Consider the following 22,981-nt stretch of genomic DNA (forward strand, 5'->3'; position numbering starts at 1 on the left):
TCTATTTGCAGATGAAGTAGCCTAACAAACAGAATATATGATAACCCACTAACTCTTTTGATCTACTGAAATTACATTCCCGTGCCATCTACAGTACATGCAGACAGGTAAGGGTCATTGGAGTCAGATTTGTATTATGTATTATGTTGTACCTCTAAATTGAATGTCTCTTACATTTTACATGGGTAAAATGCATAGCGGTGGTGTGGAACTGGCACCATTGGTTAGAGCCTGTAAGTAAGCATTTCACTGTTGTATTCGGCGCACTTTGATTTGATTTGAATGAAGATGCTGTCGGCTTCCCCAGAAGGATTCCTTCGATGATTTCAGTGCCTTTCAGACATGGTAAATGAACCAGCTCTAAAAAAAAACAAACAATGGTTACATGAGTGGGAGCAGCAAATTAGTCGGCCATGCGATGAATGTCATAAAACATTCCTATACTCCCTTTCAGTTCACCCCTGATCTGATAGTGTAATTGATAAAGTATAGAAACTCTCTCATCCATTCAAGTATTCATGGAAATTAGATAATGGAAAGCCAAACTTTATGAAGTTATTGGACATAGCACACATGCATGCCTGAGTCTAGGATTTAATGTGCTGGTCCTACTCCTGAACCATAAAGCATGCTCAGTCTCTTTATTGAAAGTTCTTCATTGTCCAGCAATTGTCATACTCTGGGTCTGGGAAACAGGTCCTACGTAAATCTCTCAACACAATTATGATTATTTGTGTATATCTTAGTTTGACAACTTTATAAATCATTTCGCGTCCTAATACAGGTCATTCACTAAATGATGATGGGCTCATTTAATCCAGAGGTTGACAGAACCAGTTATTTCTCAGTAAAGCTGCAGGCAGCAATCTTCAGTAAATGTACATCACCTAACCTCATTTATTTCCCCCACTCCTCTATTACCTAATAACACACTTTGAATGAAAGAATGTGTCTGAGAAAATAATACAAAGATTCTGAGACTTTTTATGATGCTCCTCAGTGCACCCAGGAGAGAGGGTGAGTTTGGAATATGCTGGTACAGTCGTAGTGCATAGAGATGGCCACTAGGGACGGTATGTCAGCTGTAATTTGAACGGAACTTTAGGGCATTGGCGCTTGGATGTTTGTGTTCCAAAAGGACAGGGTGGGAGTTAGATGGGTGACGTAGCCTACATATATGATAGTCGTAGAGGTGGTGGAATGATTGAGGTGAATATACAGATGTAGGATCTTAATTTGACCTGTATTGTTGCAGGAAAATAATCTTGCAGCAACAGGATTTTATTGTTTAGTCCATAATATTGCTTTATATGTGATTAGCTGGTCAAAATGAGGCTACATGAAAAGTGGAATACGTTAACACTGCCATGTGTTTTCATTGAATTTATGTAAATCAAGAACATTTATGTAATTCCTGCAAAACAGGAAAACTCTCAGCAACAAAAGAGTGATCAAATTAAGTTCCTACATTTGTAGCCTACAGCTGGGTGAGCTTGGTTAATGTTTCAGTCGAATGTAAGCTACGCATGTTAGACCAAATGATGTGTCCTATTGAAGTTATGAAATTCGACAAAAACATACAACCGAATTAATTTGTTAGACAACTCAATAAATTATTTCAACAACAATTTCAATGTAAAAGTATTTGAATAGATGAATTCCTTCGTTGTCTGCGATCTACAGGTGATTGCTCCTTCAGTCAAGTCAAGCTGTCCTGTAGCGTATTCCTGAGGCGCTGTTCACTTTCGTCGTTCTGAAAGGCGACGTGACCTGGTAGATCTAACCAAACAATTTCAAGATATTTCCGTTTATGCTCAGTCACAAGAAATATCCTTTAATTGTAAGATTATGCCTATCATGCATCTTCATCTTGCACTTGAAACTTCTTCTCAGCACCTGTTCCCTTCTTGCAAGCGGGTAAAATAACAAATTAAATGCCTAATTTATACCCATCCCCTTTAAATCTATGGAATTGTGAACCTGCATAAAATTGGATTCGGCTCAATATGACATGACATTGATTCATCCTCAGTTATTAGCATATAGGCATTCAACAATTACCATACTAGTTATCGCCACAGGAGTGGCCCATTAATTCGTTTGTTCAGCGTTTTGTGAAGAGACTAATCAATCAGTCAGTCAAGTAACGCTTAGAGGCATAATCGATCAATCAATCAGCCTTCATTTGCATATGTCTGTAGTTCCTCAATCTTCGCTTCTGGCCAAATCCCACTGTTGCCAAGTCAATTAGGCTTTCTCTCTGGCTGTTTCCTATGACCAGAACTTCTGCGCTGAAAAATGTTAAGTTCTGTCATATGTCCACCATCCATCACTTTTCACCGGTGATCACCTTATTACTAGATCCCCTTCTTCGGCTCGACATCTGCGTCCGCGTCTTCTCTCACCCCGTTGCTCTGCTCTTTTAGTTTCTGGACATTAGCCTATATATCAAATGATAACTTGTAAATCATAATGCATTTTGGCAAGCAGGGGCAGAACCATATAGCCTAATCTAGTTTTCGATCAGACTACCAATGTATATCATGTAGGCCTACCGCAATAAATAAGACTATATTCAGTGTTTGCAATTATTTAGTAGCCTTCATCCAAGCATACACTGCATAGTTGTCTATCAGCCTCAAGGTAGGCTACTCTAAAAACATTGCGCTCTGCCCGCGTCTCTCTCCGGCTAGAACAAATTCCATTTTACCCGGCTTCTCCGGACAGCACCGAGAAGTGAAGTCTCTGCAGTCACGTGGGTCGGGCGAACAAGCGATTTAACGATTCTGTGTGTGTGTGTATGTGAGTGTCTCTCTCTCTTTCTCTCTCTCTGTGATTACAGGGGGGTGTCCCTCCGCATTTTTGCAGCTTGCCATGCTTTTAGACACAGTGAGCGCTGGAGAAAGCGAGAGCGAGAGACGGAACGCCGGGCTCAGTAGTTGTCTTTGAATACAACCACGGGGTTCCCAACCTTTCTTCCCTTATTTCCCCCTCACTTTCCGTTTAAAACAGTTATTTCCCTTGTTATAAATATAGTTTTGAGTTTTTCTTTAGTGTTTCCTTCATTTGGAGGCTTCTGAATGACAGTTGTGATTTGTATCGTTTTTGGACATTGTTTGTGGTGACCCATTGGATTGTCGAACAGCCGAGGAAGCTTGGATGAGCTGCTTCGATAAAAGCCAGAAATGGAGTTGCTGTTGATCTGCCTTTCCCTCTGGATATTGCAATGCAATTCTGCCGGAGCGGACTCCATCATTCATATTGGTAAGGACCCTGGACAGCTATGCGCGGGTTTTAGTGAGACGTGCTGCAGAAACATCTAGAACCATCACTGTGTAGCAGAGACAAATGCATGCGAAGCACGTAACTGTAACGCGTGAAGGGCAGCCTCAGGGATGTTTTGCGGAATAAATAATCTAGTTTGACTGCGTCAGATGTAAACTGAAAGTTTGGATCCAGTCAATGTTAACTTAAGGTATAGTCTCCTGAACAATAACCCTATTTTCATCTTGGTGTAGGAAATGTAAACATTCGCCGGCGTCATTTTTTTTAGGCCATCAGAGAAAGTCTAGCTAACAAGTGAATGGAGTGGATCGATTTCTTAAATGTCAATCATTTAGCAAAGACATGGCATTTATTTTCACCAGTAGCAGTGCCTTTTCCCCCATCAGCTTTTGAGGAATCAATGTCACTTGAGCGGTTCACGGATTGTTATGCCCTCCCCCTCCTAAATCAGACCACAAGCCTCAACTTTTAATGGAACGTGATCGCAATATCAATAGCATTACAGATGGGTTGTCAATCGGTTTCCATTGTGAAAGATGCAATACTGTCATTACATTGGATTGTGTAGCATAAACCTCGAGGGAGCTTTTCATCCAAAATATGCTTGATGTTTGATCTGCCAGTTTTCCAGCACCTAAAAAGCATGAGTTGCATTGTATTGTGGAGACAGAATAAACTCATGATGATACAGAATGTTAAAGATAGATTGCGGGATTTACATTGATGCCCGATCTCCACAAAATACATGCATAAATGCTAAACTGAAGTATAGCCTTTAGTACCACTAGTTAAATTATTTGAAAAACCTGGTTTGAAATGGAATTGATATGCCCGACCTCGACGATAAATCCCACACCTTCCATAGCCCCCCCTCTCCCTCTCGCTCGCTCACTCAAACACACACACGCGTGCAAATATATGGTAGTCTATTTCTTTACAAGAGTAATGGATATGCATATTCTCAACATATAGGCATATTCTCAACACTGATCATAATGCTGTTGCGTAGTTGCACCACCTTTCAAGAACAAGACGAAACACGAGTTTATTACACATTTGTATAATATTAGGCTACTGCTGCATACCCTAAATGTGTCCTTTACTTTGTACTTACCATAGGCCTACATATAATGTATTATTTCACATTGCACTGCTTATCAAATAGGAGCAGCAAGTGCTCTCGCTCTCTCCTCTGGGTCATTCTGCAGGGAAATTGCGGTGTGGTTTTAATAGTAATAGACCCTAATAACCCTGATAACTCGGATGACCCAGATAATACAATTAATCATCCCACTTTTTATTGTATTATGAAACACTTGGTTTCTGGGGATATCTGTGGTTGATCTCAAGTGTGGATGTCTGTAGATGTGGCTATTGGGTTATCTCGCTTTGATTAATGTGTGAGTGTGTGTCTGTGTCCGTCTGTCTGTCTGTCTGTCTGTCTCGTTCTCTCTCGCTCTCAATCTTGCTCTCTCAAAGATAGTGCTAGGGAGCTTAACCGAAGCTACACTCACGCAGTAAATGGCTTAAATTGCTTAAATGTGCCTTCATTGTCCGAATACACCATGCCACTAAGTATATCATCACTTTCTTTTGTAGGTTTCCCATAATATTTCACTCAGTGACACTAGTGTGTATGTAACCCACTGTACTACAGCGATACCTCCATACGCTGTCCTCAATAGACATCAGCCAGAGTTGCAACTGACACGCAACTATAGTGGTCAACCACAGGTACATTTTTCCTCTTGAGATTGTCCTCCATAGAGAACTCTATGTTTTCCTAAACAACACGCTTCTGCTCTCAGTTCAATAGGACGTGAATTGAGTCGCTTTACTGTCGCTTTCCAAGTCGTGAAATGTATTGTGTGTCGCACAAAATAGCGAGGCGCTTTTGCTCTCACTAGGGCCGTCAAGTGTTTAGGCTGCTGCAGACTGCTGTAGGTTCTAGTCTATTTTTAAACTCTAAATGGTTAAATTAGTGAGAAATACAGTGCCTTCAGAAAGTATTCACAGCCTTGACTTTTTCCACATTTTGTTGTGTTACAGCCTACATTCAAAAATGAGATGTGTCACTGGCCTACACACAATACTCCACAATGTCAAAGTGGAATTATATTTTTAGAAATTTAGGAAAATGCTGAAATGTCTTGGGTCAATAAGTATTCAACCCCTTTTGTTTTGGAAAGCCTAAATAAGTTCAGGAGTACACATTTGCTTAATAAGTCACATAATAAGTTGCATGGATTCAGTCTGTGTGCAATAATAGTGTTTAACATGATTTTTTTAGGACTCCCTCATCTCTGTATCCCACACATACAATTATCTGTAAGGTCCCTCAGTCGAGCAGTGAATATCAAATACAGATTCAACCACAAAGACCAGGCAGGTTTACCAATGTCTCACAGAGAAGGGCGACTACATGTATTGTAAATAGGTTAAAAAAAGCAGCATTGAGCATGGTGAAGCTATTAATTACACTTTGGATGGTGTATCAATACACCCAGTTACTACAAAAATACAGGCTTCTTTCCTAACTTAGTTGCTGGAGATGAAGGAAAACGCTCAGGGATGGATCAACATCATGGCAAAGAAATGTACTTAATGTCCTAAATACAATGCGTTATGTTTGGGGCGAATCCAACACCACCCATCACTGAGTACCACTCTTCATATTTTCAAGCATGGTGGTGGCTGCATCATGTTATGGGTATGCTTGTCATCGGCAGGGATTATGGAGATTTGTTCAGGATAAGAAACAGGAAAATCACAGGCAAAATCTTATAGGAAAGCCTGGTTCAGTCTGTTTTCCAACAGACACTGGGAGACAAATTCACCTTTCAGCAGGACAATAACCTAAAACACAAGGCCAAATATACACTGGAGTTGCTTACCAAGAAGAAATTGAATGTTCCTGAGTGGTCTAGTTACAGTTTTGACTTATTTCTGCTTGAAAATATGACACAACTTGGAAATGGCTGTCTAGCAATGATTAACAACCAACTTGACAGAGCTTGAAGAAATGTAAAATGAATAAATATTCTACAATCCAGGTGTGCAAAGCCCTTAGAGACTTACCCAGAAAGACTCACAGCTGTAATCACTGCCAGTGAAGGTGATTGGATTGACTCAGGGGTGTGAATACTTATGTAAATAAGATATTTCTGCATTTCATCTTCAATAAATTTACAAAAATGACTAAGAACATGTTTTCACTTTGTCATTATGGGGTATCGTGTGTAGACTGGTGAGAAAAACGTCTATTTAATACATTTTGAATTCAGGCTGTAACACAACAAAATGTGAAATAGTCAAGGGTATGAATACTTTTTAAAGGCACTGACATATGTAATTGTTTAAATCGTTTTTGAGTGGGCAACATATACCATCATCTTAAAATGACATGTTGAATTATTTTTGCAATATAGCATTATTTTATGTTGCGCTAATTTCCCTAATGTGGACAATTTGTATTAATACCTTACAGTACACACGCTTGCATTTCCACCCCATAAAATTGAGTGGAATTGCACACAATTTTTACCTCAGATTGGCGATATCAGTATAGAAGTTTATAGTCATCACTATGACATAAGATCAATTGCTTTAAACAGATCAATATCTTTGGTTTGGTACTATTGATTTTGTCACAGGCTGGGTTCATTTTCTAACTCTCAAATGGCATGAACATTTTTGGGGGTCACATATTTGACAGTCAAACTATCACTTAAATAGCAACCAACATTTTTCACTGCTGATATCCAATACCACCTGGCAGGGCCGGATTACGGCAGGGAACATGCCTCAGGGCAGGAGGGGGTTAGACCCCAGATATCATACCCTTTTTTTATTTATCCATTAATTTTACCAGGTAAGTTGACAGAGAACACATTCTCATTTGCAGCAACAACCTGGGGAATAGTTACAGCGGAGAGGAGGGGTATGAATGAGCCAATTGTAAACTGGGGATTATTAGGTGACCATGATGGTTTGAGGGCCAGATTGGGAATTTAGCTAGGACACCAGGGTTAACACCCCTACTCTTACGATAAGTGCCATGGGATCTTTAATGACCTCAGAGAGTCTGGATACCCATTTAACGTCCCATCCGAAAGACGGCAACCTACACAGGGCAGTGTCCCCAATCACTGCCCTGGGGCATTGGGATATTTTTTTTTTTTAGACCAGAGGAAAGAGTGCCTCCTACTGGCCATCCAACACCACTTCCAGCAGCATCTGGTCTCCCATCCAGGAACTGACCAAGACCAACCCTGCTTAGCTTCAGAAGCAAGCCAGCAGTGATATGCAGGGTGGTATGCTGCTGGCAAAATGTGTAGAATTGCACGAAATTAGCTTTAAACTGGCAACACAAAAAACTTTTTTGGGAGGGGTAGTAGTCCGGCCCTGCTGTGTCAAGATTCATTAAAGTTAACTAACATAAAAAGTGGTTTGTGTGAAGGCAGTATCCCGGAATCTTCATCTGACTTTCCAAAATATAAATATAAAAGTGTTGCATTACACTTATCGTGTTGGTGACCCACTTCAATCAAAATGCAACACTCCAAACTGTAGCTAGCTGTCTTCTACAAATTGTCCTCTAAACAATGATGTACACATTATTCCCAGATTCTTTTTTTTTTTTTTAGGTGTGTTAGTTTTAACAGGACGTGCACCTTATCTCCCCCCTCTCGCTTAATTGATTTCAACGCAATAATCGATAGGAGTGATTGACAAAACAGTGTCGCATCTCTCTTTCTGTTTTGGTGACCCCTGTATCAAAATGCAACATCCTAAAACATAGCTGACTGTGTTCTGTAGGTTGTCCTTTAACCAGTGATGTAAAAACGGTGCATATGCCCCTTGTACAAATACAAGCAATATGATTACAATTGTTGCACATGCATGTGTACATTAGTGCATTTTATGTTTAGGTTTTCAATACATCATGAACTGTTTCTGCATATTGGTTATTGATTTGGACACTTTAAAACTGTGTCTACTTATCAAAATGTTTACAAGAAGCAGTGACAGAATCATGTTCAACTGCAGTTTTAGGAATATAAATTAAACTTTCAACATACATTTCCAATGGTATTGTACTTAATCAGGTAAAAACTGCTGAATGAGTCCAAAAACATGCTGTGATTGATTTATTTTGATTATATAGCAGAAATCATCAAAAACGGGTTTGCCCTGCCTACTCACAGGTCCATATGTGAAATAAATCCCATTGACAGTTTCCACATCTGTAGGCTACTACACAGCCAGAGCTTGTGACTCTGCCGCACTCCACTGTTCTATGGTTGATCTTTGCTGCTAATAAATAGGCAAAAGACCTAACCAAAGATCCATGTCTGGAAAGGTATTTGTTTTGCACATGTTTATGAACATTTGTAATCCCACCTGTGCTAGAGTGGCTATCAATAACTTTTGACAAGGTTAGCCACTATGCCTACAGTAAATATGTAGCATTAATAATATTTATTTAGGCATCCAAATAGTGCATATACCACAAAGAGCAATCGATAAGGTAGTTCAGTGTAAACTGCACCATAATTTAAAAATGGATAGATACTCTGCTGGATCAAGTAAACCTGTTGGTGAATGAAAAAAACATGGGCACAGTTCACAGTTTATTTCCCCACAAAATAAGTGAGCCTATATTGATTTATTTTGCTCCAACAGGTGCCATATTTGAGGAAAACGCTGGAAGGGATGACGAAATTTTCCAACTTGCCATTTCTGACCTAAGTCTCAACGACGACATTCTACAAAGTGAAAAAATCACCCACTCTGTAAAATCTATTGAGGCTAACAACCCATTTCAAGCAGTGCAGGAAGGTAAGTGACCCGGCAGAATATTTTTTGTATCGATTGCTTTGCTGTTATATCTAATTGCTTAGGACCGGAGGGTTGGGGACACCATTTCAGCTTTGTGGTTTCTGATGGCATGAGGGTGTTTATATTCTTATCATGGTTAAAGACTTGCAGGCTGTTGAAAAAATCTTTAAATTTTCTTGTTTCCATAGTTTGTTGTATCTATTGCATTCTTAGTTACATGTAAGTATTGAGTCAAAGTTCAGACTGGTGATTATTAACTTAAATCTCTTTTCTCAGATGCAGATAATCAGCTTTAGAATGTGGATAGATTGAATCTCACTTTTTAATGTTGTTGATTCACATCTACAGCTTCACAGTGCTAAAAGTGCTTGTGTCCTGTAGTTTGCATAGTCAGTCAGACAGTGCCGTTCAAGTCACTGAGGTATAATACCAACTGGAGACTGCATCCAAAATTTCCGACCGTTGTTTTCAAGGTAATCTACTCATGCCCACCGTCTATATCCAGGTTGCGTCCAGTTTATACTGACCAACATCACATGCGCGCTAGCACTCAGTGCGCACAGGGAGCAGCGCGAGCAGCGATGATGTCATCACGTCATCCACAAACATGGCAGACATTGGATGAATATAAAACGTTAATATCTTCGGCTGTGGGGGGGGGGGGGGGGGGATCGACCTCAGCAACAATTATTTGAATAATTCAACATCTCAAAAAATGTACACAAAGGTGATGACTAAAGTGTCTTTTTAGGAATTTTCTAACCTGACTTTTCTATGTGGCCATCAATGGAAATTGTCTTTCTGGGCCAGCGTCAGTTAAACTGCAGTATTGATTCAAAACTGCAGGAGCAGTCAAAACTGTTCTTCTACTGTAGACCGGAACCCTGGCCCCTTGGTTCAAATATGATGTTACCCAACAGCTGACATCATAACAATACATCATACAGGTAACTGCCAAAATAAAGGAAATATCAACATAAAGTGTCTTAATAGGGTGCTGGGCCTCCACGAGCCAGAACAACTTCAATGTGCCGTGTCTAGAACTCTGTTGGAGGGATGCAACACTATTCTTCCATGACTAATTCCATCATTTGGCGTTTTGTTAAAAAATGCTGTCTCAGGCACTGCTCCAGAATCTCCCAGAAGTGTTCAATTGGTATGAGATCTGGTGACTGAGACACACACACACACACACACACACACACACACACACACACACACACACACACACACACACACACACACACACACACACACACACACAAACACACACACACACACACACCCTTTAAACCATCTATGCTCCATGGATATCCCTATTTCAAACTCACTGAGATCACTTCTTCTAGCCATGGTAGCAAAAATAATGGGCAACTGGGCATTTTTATACATGACCCTAAGCATGAGGGGATGTTAATTGCTTAATTAACTCAACAACCATGCCTTTGTGGAAGCACCGGCTTTCAATATACGTTGAACAAAAATATAAACGCAACATGTAAAGTGTTAGTTCCATGTTTCATGAGCAAAAAAAAATACAATAAAAGGCCACTTTAAAATGTGGAGTACTATTTCTAGTATTTCTATTTCTAGTCGTTGCCTTTCTAGGAGTATTTCTATTTGTAATAAAGCCCTTTAGTAGGGAAAAACAAATTCTGATTGGATGGGCTTGTCTCCACAGGCTTGGCTCCACAGTGGGTGGGCCTGCTCTTAGGCCCACCCGTGGCTGTGCCACTGCCCAGTCATGTGAACTCCATAGATTAGGAGTTCACATGACTGGGCAGTGGTTTCCTTACATGAACTGTAACTCAGTAAAATCTTAGATATTGTTCCATGTTGCATTTATGTTTTTATTCAGTATACTTCGTATGCCTCATTTACAGAAGTGTTTCCTTTATTTTGGCAGTTAGCTGTATATAACCCGAGGAGAACACAACAGTATTAAAACCGTTGTCAAAGGCTTAGAGAAGTTGCCAAAGAGAATATCGACCTTGTCAGACATACAGAATGGCATAGAAGGAGAGTGGTGAACAATTATAAAACTTTTACATGCCTCCCCTCCCCAACATAATGGTAACTTAAACGAGAAGTAATTGGCTTATGTTGAAGCTTTTGTTAGAGTTGTTGTAAGGGATTGTTGATTCGATTGAATTGGACTGAATGTTCAGCTAGGCAAACTAAATGTTAGTGGATGATTAATGAACTGGATACTAATATATTTGCCAAGGCCATGATGGTGGTATTGAATGGTGTTTCCATGCACTGTGAAAGAGAATGGAACCCTCATGAAATTAACCTAATAGCTAGGTGATCTGCTACAGCCATTTAGTCGACTGCATCCTTTTACAATGGCCTTGAATAGAATAGTTACTCCGTTACGGAAGTGGTCAAATAGTAATACCCATTGATTCTTGAAGAATATAACTGATACATGCCTCATGAGCTTAGTTCAACTGTAGTGTCCCATCAGAACCCCAAATATAACCGTGTTTTACTCCAGCGTTTGTAAAGCATGTAAATATTAACAAACACTCTGTATATAGTATAGCCTTGAAACATGGTTAAAACGATCATTTTGATATCATGGAGGGTCAGTCCTAGTATGTCACGGCTGGCTGAAGGACTGGACCAAGGTGCAGCATGGTAAGCGTACATTTTCTTTATTTAAAAATGACGAGGACAAAACAAAGAACAAAACCAAACCGTGAAGCCTTGTGCTATGTGCCCTGAACAAAGTCAAAATTAACTTCCCACAAAACAGGTGGGGGAAAAGGCTACCTAAGTATGGTTCTCAATCAGAGACAACGATAGACATCTGTCCCTGATTGAGAACCATACCAGGCCAAGACATAGAAATACAAAACATAGAAAAAAGGACATAGAATGCCCACCCTAGTCACACTCTGGCCTAACCAAAATAGAGAATAAAAAGCCTCTCTATGGCCAGGGTGTGACATAGTATCCATAGCTCTGTCTATGAATTTGAGAGTGGTTACATCTCTCCAAGCCCATTCCTCAGCTTTTTACTAAAACAGAGTTCCAAAGCGGGTTCACTGCAGGTTCCAAAGCGGGTTCACTGCAGGTTCCAAAGCGGGTTCACTGCGGGTTCCAAAGCGGGTTCACTGCGGGTTCCAAAGCGGGTTCACTGCAGGTTCCAAAGCAGGTTCACTGCGGGTTCCAAAGCGGGTTCACTGCGGGTTCCAAAGCGAGTTCATTGCGGGTTCCAAAGCAGGTTCACTGCTTTGTCATTGTTTAAACTGCATATTCTAGCTTTAAGTTAATACTGAAGTGATTTTTACACGATAAAAGTGAGTTGACTTCTATTTAGAAATGTGTTTTCTTTTCTCGTCCTAATTCAGAGTCATTGCTTATCATCAAAACATGTATAAAAAAAGCAATTTTCTGTTAATAAAGGACATCTACCGTTACAGCAGGCGATAATTTCCCAGCTCTGAAAGTATAAGAGAAGACAACAGATTTTTATTTCTGGCTGCATACCAAACAAATCAGTGCAGAAGACTTATGACAACAACACAAAGATCTACTGGGGATATACTGGGGATCTACTGGGGATCAAGGCTGATTGATGGTGAGCCCAAATACCTTTCAACGGGAACCTACTGGTTGTTCTACACTGGACATTCCTGCTGCTTAGTCTATGATGATTTCCTTTGGTTATTATTATACACAGCTCAAAAGAATAAAGGGAACACTTAAACAACACAATGTAACTCCAAGTCAATCACACTTCTGTGAAATCAAACTGTCCACTTAGGAAGCAACACTGATTGACAATACATTTCACATGCTGTTGTGCAAATGGAATAGACAACAGGTGGAAATTATAGGCAATTAGCAAGACACCCCCAATAAAGGAGTGGTTCTGCAGGTGGTGACCACAGACCACTTCTCAGTTCCTATGCTTCCTGGCTGATGTTTTGGTCACTTTTGAATGCTGGCGGTGCTTTCACTCTAGTGGTAGCATGAGACGGAGTCTACAACCCACACAAGTGGCTCAGGTAGTGCAGCTCATCCAGGATGGCACGTCAATGCGAGCTGTGGCAAGAAGGTTTGCTGTGTCTGTCAGCGTAGTGTCCAGAGCATGGAGGTGCTACCAGGAGACAGGCCAGTACATCAGGAGACGTGGAGGAGGCCGTAGGAGGGCAACAACCCAGCAGCAGGACCGCTACCTCCGCCTTTGTGCAAGGAGGAGCACTGCCAGAGCCCTGCAAAATGACCTCCAGCAGGCCACAAATGTGCATGTGTCTGCTCAAACGGTCAGAAACAGACTCCATGAGGGTGGTATGGGGGCCCGACGTCCACAGGTGGGGGTTCTGCTTACAGCCCAACACCGTGCGGGACGTTTGGAATTTGCCAGAGAACACCAAGATTGGCAAATTCACCACTGGCGCCCTGTGCTCTTCACAGATGAAAGCAGGTTCACACTGAGCACATGTGACAGACGTGACAGAGTCTGGAGACGCCGTGGAGAACCTTCTGCTGCCTGCAACATCCTCCAGCATGACCGGTTTGGCGGTGGGTCAGTCATGGTGTAGGGTGGCATTTCTTTGGGGGGCCGCACAGCCCTCCATGTGCTCGCCAGAGGTAGCCTGACTGCCATTAGGTACCGAGATGAGATCCTCAGACCCCTTGTGAGACCATATGTTGGTGCGGTTGGACCCATGGGGTTCCTCCTAATGCAAGACAATGCTAGACCTCATGTGGCTGGAGTGTGTCAGCAGTTCCTGCAAGAGGAAGGCATTGATGCTATGGACTGGCCCGCCCGTTCCCCAGACCTGAATCCAATTGAGCACATCTGGGACATCATGTCTCGCTCCATCCACCACGTTGCACCACAGACTGTCCAGGAGTTGGCGGATGCTTTAGTCCAGGTCTGGGAGGAGATCCCTCAGGAGACCATCCACCACCTCATCAGGAGCATGCCCAGGCGTTGTAGGGAGGGCATACAGGCACGTGGAGGCCACACACACTACTGAGCCTCATTTTGACTTGTTTTAAGGGCATTACATCAAAGTTGGATCAGCCTGTAGTGTGGTTTTCCACTTTCATTTTGAGTGTGACTCCAAATCCAGACCTCCATGGGTTGATAAATTTGATTTCCATTGATGATTTTTGTGTGATTTTGTTGTCAGCACATTCAACTATGTAAAGAAAAAAGTATTTAATAAGAATATTTCATTCATTCAGATCTAGGATAGGTTATTTTAGTGTTCCCTTTATTTCTTTGAGCAGTGTAGCTTACCAAGTCACTATTTCCACACTAGCAGTGCTATTTATTTATTGTTGATTGGGGGTGTTTTGGAACTCGGGGCTTACCGGTCGATGAGGCACCAGGATCGATGAGCCTTCCCGGGACTGTGGTGTGTGTGAGATGAGTGGATGGTTGAGTGGCAGTAGGGTCATGTTGACCTTTGCTTTGCTGTTTTGTTCACATTCACCCTGTGACTGCCACTAAGGACCATGCCAGTGTACCGCCAGGGAGGAAGAGACAGGCAGGGCTGGGCAGAAGTGTGAAGAGAACAATGATCAGAATAAGAATGAGCGGGTGTGAAGGAGGAGTGCTTAGGAAAGGAAAAGGGTAGGCATGAGGAAAATAAGAAAAGTGAAGGAGAAGATCCGTAGGAGGGTAAGAGGGAAAAACAGCTGTTGCATTAGAATACCTTTCTCTGTGATCTAGAGGGACTAAGGTGATGAGAGCTTCCATATTAGCATGAAGTTGATCACTGGATGATGAGGTTTGGGTTAGGTGACATCCTTCACGTCAAGACTGATATAGATTCAGGTCAATTCTAAAAAGGGGTTGAGACCAGTGCATGACTCAAATTTACAAACAATCAGATCAATGACAAGTTAGTTAGTTATTTCTGCGGCAGATGAGGGTCTATTTTCTTCACCAAGTTGAGATGCAGTAATTTGTTGAGGGCTTTGTACCAATACCCCCCAACACCCACTACTGCAACTCCATCTACATTAACTCCTCCCAAGGGAAAAGTCAAGGAGAAATGAATTGCTCTAAGCACCTAGACTTAGAAAACCCTCCTCCAATAACTGTAAGGTTCACTTTCACCTTCTTTTACTACACGTGCCAAAGGATCAAATGATAGCTCCTTTTAGAGTGTTGGCGTGGCCAATGCAATATCCCCACTAGATTCCCCACTTATGACAACTCATTATTCACAACGCTCTAAACATGATGGAAAGCTGGTCTTTGACCATTATTGTCCCGGCCTGTGGTTTAATAACCATAGGTAAATCTCCATAATGGATTTGTTTGTGGTTTTATGTCTATTTCCTGGGTGTAGTGAGGTGAATGATTATGTCATCTTTTCCAGGCCTGTTAATTACCCAATGGTTATTTTGAATCCGTCATAAGCTCTTTGATAGGCCTGCAGACACGGAAATGCTTCAATCAGCTAAGTGAGGTCACAGCCGTGGTGTACATTTCACCCTTTCATTTAATCCATGTCTAACACTATTCCTATAATTATACTGGATGTTTCTGGGACTGGCTTGGTCAGGCTGCTTATTGGCTGCATTGATGGTGAATTGTATAGTATGGAGGGTTTACGATGACATTGTGTGCTAATACACAGAGCTGCACTGCCGAGGGGCTGTGTAGATTTGCATGACAAACTGCATTGTTGTTAAAGAGTAGTTAGCCTGTAGTGAGATTCGATTAGATTTAAATTCGATTTTGGCTGAGGTCTCTGATTATCTTCTTGGCCTTCCTGCTACACCTGGTATTGTAGGTGTCTTGGAGGGCAGGCTGTGTGCACCCAATGGTGCGTTCGGCTGAGCATACCATACCAGCCTCTGTAGAGCCTTGCGATCAGCAGCGATGGAGCTGCCATGCCAGGCTGTGATGCAGCCTGACATTATGCTCTCGATAGTGCTCCTGTAGAACACTGAGGGCCCTCTGGGACAGGCCGCATTTCTTCAGCCTCCTGAGATTGAAGAGTCGTTGTCGTGCCTTTTTCACCACAGTGTCCGTGTGATTTGACCATTTCAGCTCCCCTGAGATGTGTTAGCCAAAGAACTTGACATTTCTGACCTTCTCCATGTCGGCCTTGTTGATGAGGATGAGGGCGTGCCAAGCCTGGTTCCTCCTGAAGTCCACAATCAGTTCCTTTGTTTTGCTGACGTTGAGGGAGAGGTTGTTTACCTGGCACCACACCGTAAGGAGTGCCTACCTCCTCTCTTTTAGCCATCTCATTGTTGTTGGTAATCAGGCCTACTACTGTTGTGTAGTCAGCGAACTTAATGATGGAGTTGGAACTGTGTGAGGCCACGCAGTCGTGGGTATACAGGGAGTACAGGAGGGGACTGAGGACGCACACTTGTGGGGCCCACGTGTTGAGAATCTGTGTCGAGGAGGTAATGTTGCCTACCTTCACCACCTTCACCACCTGGGGGCGGCCCTTCAGTATACAATGCATGATGCTGCTGCCGCCCAGTTCACTTTGTGCAAGTGTGTGTACATGTGTATGTGTGGCTGTGTTGGTACTTTATACATGCTGAGTTGGCCGTGTGTGTGTTTGTTTGTGCATATGTGTTAAATAGAGTTTTATTTACTGTTAGTATCCTAGCTGTGTGTGTGTGTGTGTGTGTGTGTGTGTGTGTGTGTGCGCACGCATTACTCCTGTACCTTTTACTCACGCATAAATACTGCCTTGCCTGTGCATGTTGCATGTGCATTTTCATGCTGTAGTGACCATGTAGTCTACAGCAGAATAAATCACAGATAGGCCTTTCTCTTTTCCAGAGGTCTATCAGACCTGCAGCCCATTGAGACCTGAAAGACACATAGAATATGCATTCGGCTATCCCCTTTGTAATGGAGAGAGTCTGCACCGCCTGGCGCTGCAGGTCCTGTCAGAGAATAAAGAGACAAAGTGATCTGAGAGAGAGAGAGAGAGAGAGAGAGAGAGAGAGAGAGAGAGAGAGAGAGAGAGAGAGAGAGAGAGAGAGAGAGAGAGAGAGAGAGAGAGAGAGAGAGAGAGAGAGAGAGAGAGAGAGAGAGAGAGAGAGAGAGAGATGGTCCAGCCCACTGCTCCTAAATGTAGTCACTGTTCTGTCCCCGTCCTGGAAAGTGTTCCACTGAAGCGTTCTGTACAAGGGTTTGTCCGCTCTGTGCCTAAACCCAGGCTGCTGCTGTCATTCCTTTGGTGCACTGGGATATGTTGTGTCATTCAGGTCATTGACTCGGCACGTCTCTGAGTTTCTGTGACACCTCTGAATGCATTGAGAGTGTAGTGTTAGTCATCTCTTGGAATCAGCTCTTAGAGGAATTGCACTTTGAATGAGATTTGCCTTTGGAATGTTACGTGTTGGTACCACTGTTGTATTTAAAGGTATACACTAATCTGTATTCAAAGGAGTCATCGGTTTCTCTCTAAATGTCACTGCGAGCTGGGATTTCACTAATCTTTTAATTTGGGTATCAGAAAACAGGCTGGCCCTTTTAAAGCATGGTATCACGTATTGAAAAAGTAAAGCAATGTTATTTGTTTTTTTCCTGCCCTATTCCCTTAGTGATTGCAAGGCCGGTAATTGGCAGGTTTTCAGGAAATGAAATGGTGAACTTTGGATTCACATGTAAACAGAGTGACTGTAATGCACTAATTAGGGTGTTTCAGGTGTATCATCACTCTCTTTTTTCTTTTCTCCCTCATTTCCTCTTGTCCTCCAGCTGATGTGTCTTTTGAAGGTGATTTCTGGTCTTTGGGTGGTGATCTTTCTGGGTCACACTGCTACAGGTTGAGTTTTATTTTGGAAGGCAAACATAGGCTTTCATGATATGAGGTCTGGTATAAACTACTGAATTGGACCAATTACTGTATGTAATTACTGTATGTAATTACTGTATGTAAGATTGCCAATCTCTTTTTTATTGTACAATGTTTGTTGCCATATTATCTATCCACAGGTACAGCCTGTCTGTCTGTAGAAATGATCAATTTCAATGATTAACTGAACTAACAACATCTCCATCTTATGCAGGTTATTTTCCTGCATTTCTCTCCCATGTGACAGTAAGAACAGTGCAGGTCGATATGACAAATGCTTTCACTTTTCTGTGACCCCAAATACTCCTCTCCATTACCTGTAATAGTGATGGAGGTGGTAAATAGGAAATCAAGACTGATTGGCTCCTGGGAGATGACCTGTCCAATCAGATGGATGCTGGTGATCGTCTAGGTCACAAGTATATGGCATCATTTCTCTATTTCTATGGTTTGCTGTGCTTTAACATTATTGAGCTGCTTAAAAAGTGCTTGAGAAATAGTGATGGAGGGATGGAGTGAGTGGGGGATGGAGAGGAGGAGGGAGGTCAGAATGGAGAGGAGGGAGGGATAGAGGTGAGGAGGTGAGGAGAGAGGGATAGAAAGAGAGGGAGGGATAGAGAGGAGGAGGGGAGGGATAGAGAGAAGGAGGGAGAGGTGGAGTGGAGGAGGAGAGGGATGGAGAGGAGAGATAAGTGGAGGAGAGGAGGGATGAAGAGGAGGATGGGAGCAGGTAGGAATAGACAGGAGGAGAGAGGGGTGGATGGAGTGGATGAGGGGAGGGAGGGAGAGGAGAAGGGAGGGATAGAGAGGAGGAAGGAGAGATGATGGAGAGGAGGAGGAGGGATGGTGTAGAAGAGGGATGGAGAGGAGGGGAGGAATAGACAGGAGGAGGGAAGGATGGAGTGGATGAGGGGAGGGATGAGAGGAGGAGGAGGGAGGGATGGAGAGGAGGAATAGACAGGAGGGATGGAGTGGAGGAGGGAGGGATGGGGAGGAGGAGGAAGGGATGAGGAGGAAGATGGTGGGAGTAGGAGTTAGGGAGGGTTGTGGTGGGGGTGTTCAGGGCGGAGGCTTTTTTGGGGACCCCCCTCCCTCATGCTGAAGTGCTTGGAGGGCAGCATGTATAATTTACTGCCCACCACCTGCACTGTTGGCTGCGGAGGACTCCATTCCAGGACGGAAGACAAGGAGCGGAAAATAAGCCTCAGAGTAAATCCTATTAGTCTATAAACAGGAGGCAACGAGAGGAACATTGGCCGCTTGGCCGCTTCCCACTACTCATTCCTTTCAGAGAGATAGAGAAAAAGAGATGGAGGAAGGGTGAGAGAGAGGAAGAAGAAGAAGGGAGAGAGTGTTGGAGAGAGAGAACAGAGAGAAAGAAGAGAGAGAGAGTGGGAGAGAAAGAAGAAGGGAGAGAGAGTTGAAGAGCGAGAAGAAGAATGGAGAGAGTTAGAGAGAGAGAAGAAGGGAGAGTTGGAGAGAGAGAAGATGAAGAAGAATGGAGAGAGAAGAAGGGAGAGAGGGTTTGAGAGAGAGCGAGAAATGGAGAGAGTAGAGCTACAGACTGTTAAATCTTAGGTAATAAAAAAGATTACGTTGGTTCAGCTCACTGCCACATTGACTACAAGGCAGGTTTGTGAGCCTTTGTCTGTGGTATCGCCGAGAAACACTGTTCAACTCAGCATCAGTGAGTGGGCCCATCTGCTACTGGGTCACGCTGCTCTCTCCATGCCACAAGTCCTCACACTCATGCTCAGGCATCATGGATTTATATGGTAGTGAAGCTATGTAAACCCCCAGAAAGAAACGTAAAACCCAAAACCCTATTTTTTGAGTGGAGGTCAAGAGCAGATGAAATCTGGACAAAATGCATGGACATTGGACACTGGACATAATATTGAAGCACATTCCATTCAGACATGCACCACATCTTTTGCCTTTTATTCTATGAATAGTTTTTCAGACAACATCACTTTGAGAGCTATCATGGCTGAAGTCACAGCAAGCTACAAGCTACCAGTGGTGTAAAGTACTGAAGTAAAAATACTTTGAAGTACTACTTAAGTCATTTTTGGAGCTATCTGTACTTTACTATTGATCTTTTTTGACAACGTTTACTTTTACTCCACTACATTCCCAAAGAAAATAATGTACTTTTTACTCCATACATTGTCCCCTGACACCCACAAGTACTTGTTACATTCTGAATGCTTAGCAGGACAGGAAAATGGTTCAATTCACACACTTATCAAGCGAACACCCCCTGGTCATCCATACTGCCTCTGATCTGGCGGTCTCACTTAACACAAATGCTTCATATGTATATTATTTCTGAGTGTTGGAGAGAGCCCCTGGCTCTCAGTAAATAAAAAACAAGAACATTGGCTGTCTGGTTTGCTTAACAAAAGGAATGTGAAGTAATATATTTACTTTTGATAATTAAGTATATTTTAGCAATTACTTTTACTTTTGATACTTAAGTATATGTCACAGTGGACAGATGGGTGAAAACACAAATGTCTATCAACCCAAAGGTTGAGTGTTCTAATCTCATCATGGACCACTTTGGCATTTTAGCTAATTACCAACATTGCAACTACCATACTTACTACTTTTTTAGCTACTTTGCAATTACTTAGCATGCTAGTAATTCTCTTAACCGTTTAACATAACTCCTAACACTAACCTTAACCCTAACTAGCCTAGACATATCATACATATTGTACAAATTAAAATCCATAACAGATCATACAAATTGCAAATACCTAACATGCCATAAGAATTGTAATTCGTAACATATGATGAGAAATGGATTATGGACATCCATAAATTAATACACACCATACGAAACGTAACATATCATACTAAATTAAGTATCTGGGATTTACATACAGAATACGAAATGCTATGAGATCAGGTTGCAACCAGCCCAGCCAGCCAGCAGCATGCAGTCAAAATCAAAGCAAACTCTTGATAATTTGGTTACCTACTTGATTAAATTAGTCTGTTTTTAACAAATCAACTTTTTAAGACTATTATATTTTCAACAAGCAAGACAAATAAGCGTGCAATCACTCTTGAGTGAATTAATAAAATAATTTTGGAATGAACGCTTCAAGACATTTAGATAGTTTTTCGAAGTCAAAGTTTTTGGAGCAGGATTTGTTGCGGAATGGTTAGTATTCCCGCCCGTGGATTAGAACATTGTCGGTTCGCCTCCTAGAAGAGATATTTTGACCGTTCTTTCTTTAGTAAACATCTTAGATGTAAAGTTCCCTGTTTTAGGACACCTGGGTAGTTCTGGTACCGATTTCAACGGACATTTTTGCTTATAAATTCATCTGTGGACACCATACACTCCTTCTACAGTCTTCTTGGCATTTTAGTCCACATATGTGCTAATCGACATTGCCAAACTAACAACTCTGCCATGTGTTGGATATTTTTCCAAACTGCCGCGCACACCTGTGTGAAGCTAGCCACAATAAGGAATAGCCACAATAGTGGAATTTGCGTTTCATCTTCAAAATAAAAGTCCCCCCTTGAAAGGGATTCAAACTGATGGAAATAGTGGAATAATGCCATATTTACAGTAGATAATTCTAAACAAGTACGGAGTAGATATTTGGAGTAGATAATGCAAAACAGCCCTTAGCCATGGTATACTGGCCATATACCACAACCCCCTCGGGCCTTATTGCTTAATTATAATGTTGTATAATAATGATGCATAATCACCTTCCATGTAAAAGCTCATTCTCACTTAAAACCTTGTTTTTCGTTTTTAACACAAGAGGATGTAACGTCATTCTTTGTCACATATTGTTGCTGGTAAAGTACATTTGAGATGAATAATAGATGTTTCTCTGCATGTTGCATGCTGTGGTGTAAACCCAGCCATTATGCTTGACATTTCACAAATGAAAGCATGCATCTCTGCTTTACAAACACTGGCTTGATTTATAACCGATAAATTGGCCAGATTTATACTTGTCTTCACACGCTTTCTAGAACCAGTCACGAGGTGTTTTCATTATTCATCTGTACATTCAGTTGTCAATTCTAGTGACATTACTTACTAGGGTAATCTTTATCAATCATAGGATGGTGGATAAATACACGAGGTACATCATTCCACCTCTCCATAGGAGAGAGGGCATGAATTATGAAGTAGCTACAGGTTAAAAGGGATCTTCGAGACAGAGAGAGGGGGAGAGACGGGCCCATTTTTACTCAAGTTAATGTGAATGATTTATATTTTACCTCAGTCAAGTACAGTACGCTCGTCTTCCATTATCTAGTCGTCTACAGCTTTGGCCTCATTTTGTTCCTCATCAGACAGAAATCCTTTCCATACCATTGCCCTCATTTACTCTGTTTTGTAATCAAAGTGCTGCACTAAAGTGTAATTTGCTATGGATATTGTACAGTGCATTTGGAAAGTATTCAGACCCCTTGACTTTTTCCACATTTTGTTACATTACAGCCTTATTCTAAAATTGATTCAATAGTTTATTTCCCTCATCAATCTACACACAATACCCCATAATGACAAAGCAAAAATTAATTTATTACAAATAAAAACTGAAAAATCACATTTCCATAGGTATTCAGACCCTTTACTCAGTAATTTGTTGAAGCGTCTTTGGCATCGATTACAGCTTCAAGTCTTCTTTGGTATGACTCTACAAGCTTGGCACATCTGTATTTGTGGAGTTCCTCCCATTCTTCTCTACAAATCTTCTCAAGCTCCTCTGTCAGGTGGGATGGAGAGGATGGCCACTCAAGGACATTCAAAAACTTGTCACGAAGCCACTCCTGCATTGTCTTGGCTGTGTGCGTAGGATCATTGTCCTGTTTGAAGTGGAACCAGTTTGAGGTCCTGAACGCTCTAGACTAGTTTCCCTGCCACTGATAAACATCCCCACAGCATGATATTGCCACCACCATGCTTCAGGATGGTGCCAGCTTTCTTCCAGACGTGATGCTTGGCATTCAGACCAGAGTTCAACCTTGGTTTCATCAGACCAAAGAATCTTGTTTCTCAT

General features: G+C 41.9%; 1 protein-coding gene across 2 annotated transcripts in view; it reads left to right on the top strand.

The window, feature by feature from the left end:
* The first annotated feature begins 2,762 nt into the window (after nucleotides 1-2,762).
* The window catches only part of LOC110532683 (glutamate receptor ionotropic, delta-1), a 341,013-nt gene continuing 320,794 nt past the window's right edge, over nucleotides 2,763-22,981 (top strand). For both annotated transcript variants that reach the window (XM_090241098.1, XM_090241106.1), the window contains exons 1-2: nucleotides 2,763-3,264; nucleotides 8,971-9,126. In XM_090241098.1, coding sequence (XP_090097224.1) covers nucleotides 3,186-3,264; nucleotides 8,971-9,126 — 235 coding nt within the window. In that variant the 5' untranslated portion in view covers nucleotides 2,763-3,185. The remainder of the gene's footprint in view (nucleotides 3,265-8,970; nucleotides 9,127-22,981) is intronic.

Source organism: Oncorhynchus mykiss, chromosome 1, assembly GCF_057628025.1.
Source record: "Oncorhynchus mykiss isolate SJ-2025 chromosome 1, ASM5762802v1, whole genome shotgun sequence".
Lineage (NCBI taxonomy): Eukaryota > Metazoa > Chordata > Actinopteri > Salmoniformes > Salmonidae > Oncorhynchus > Oncorhynchus mykiss.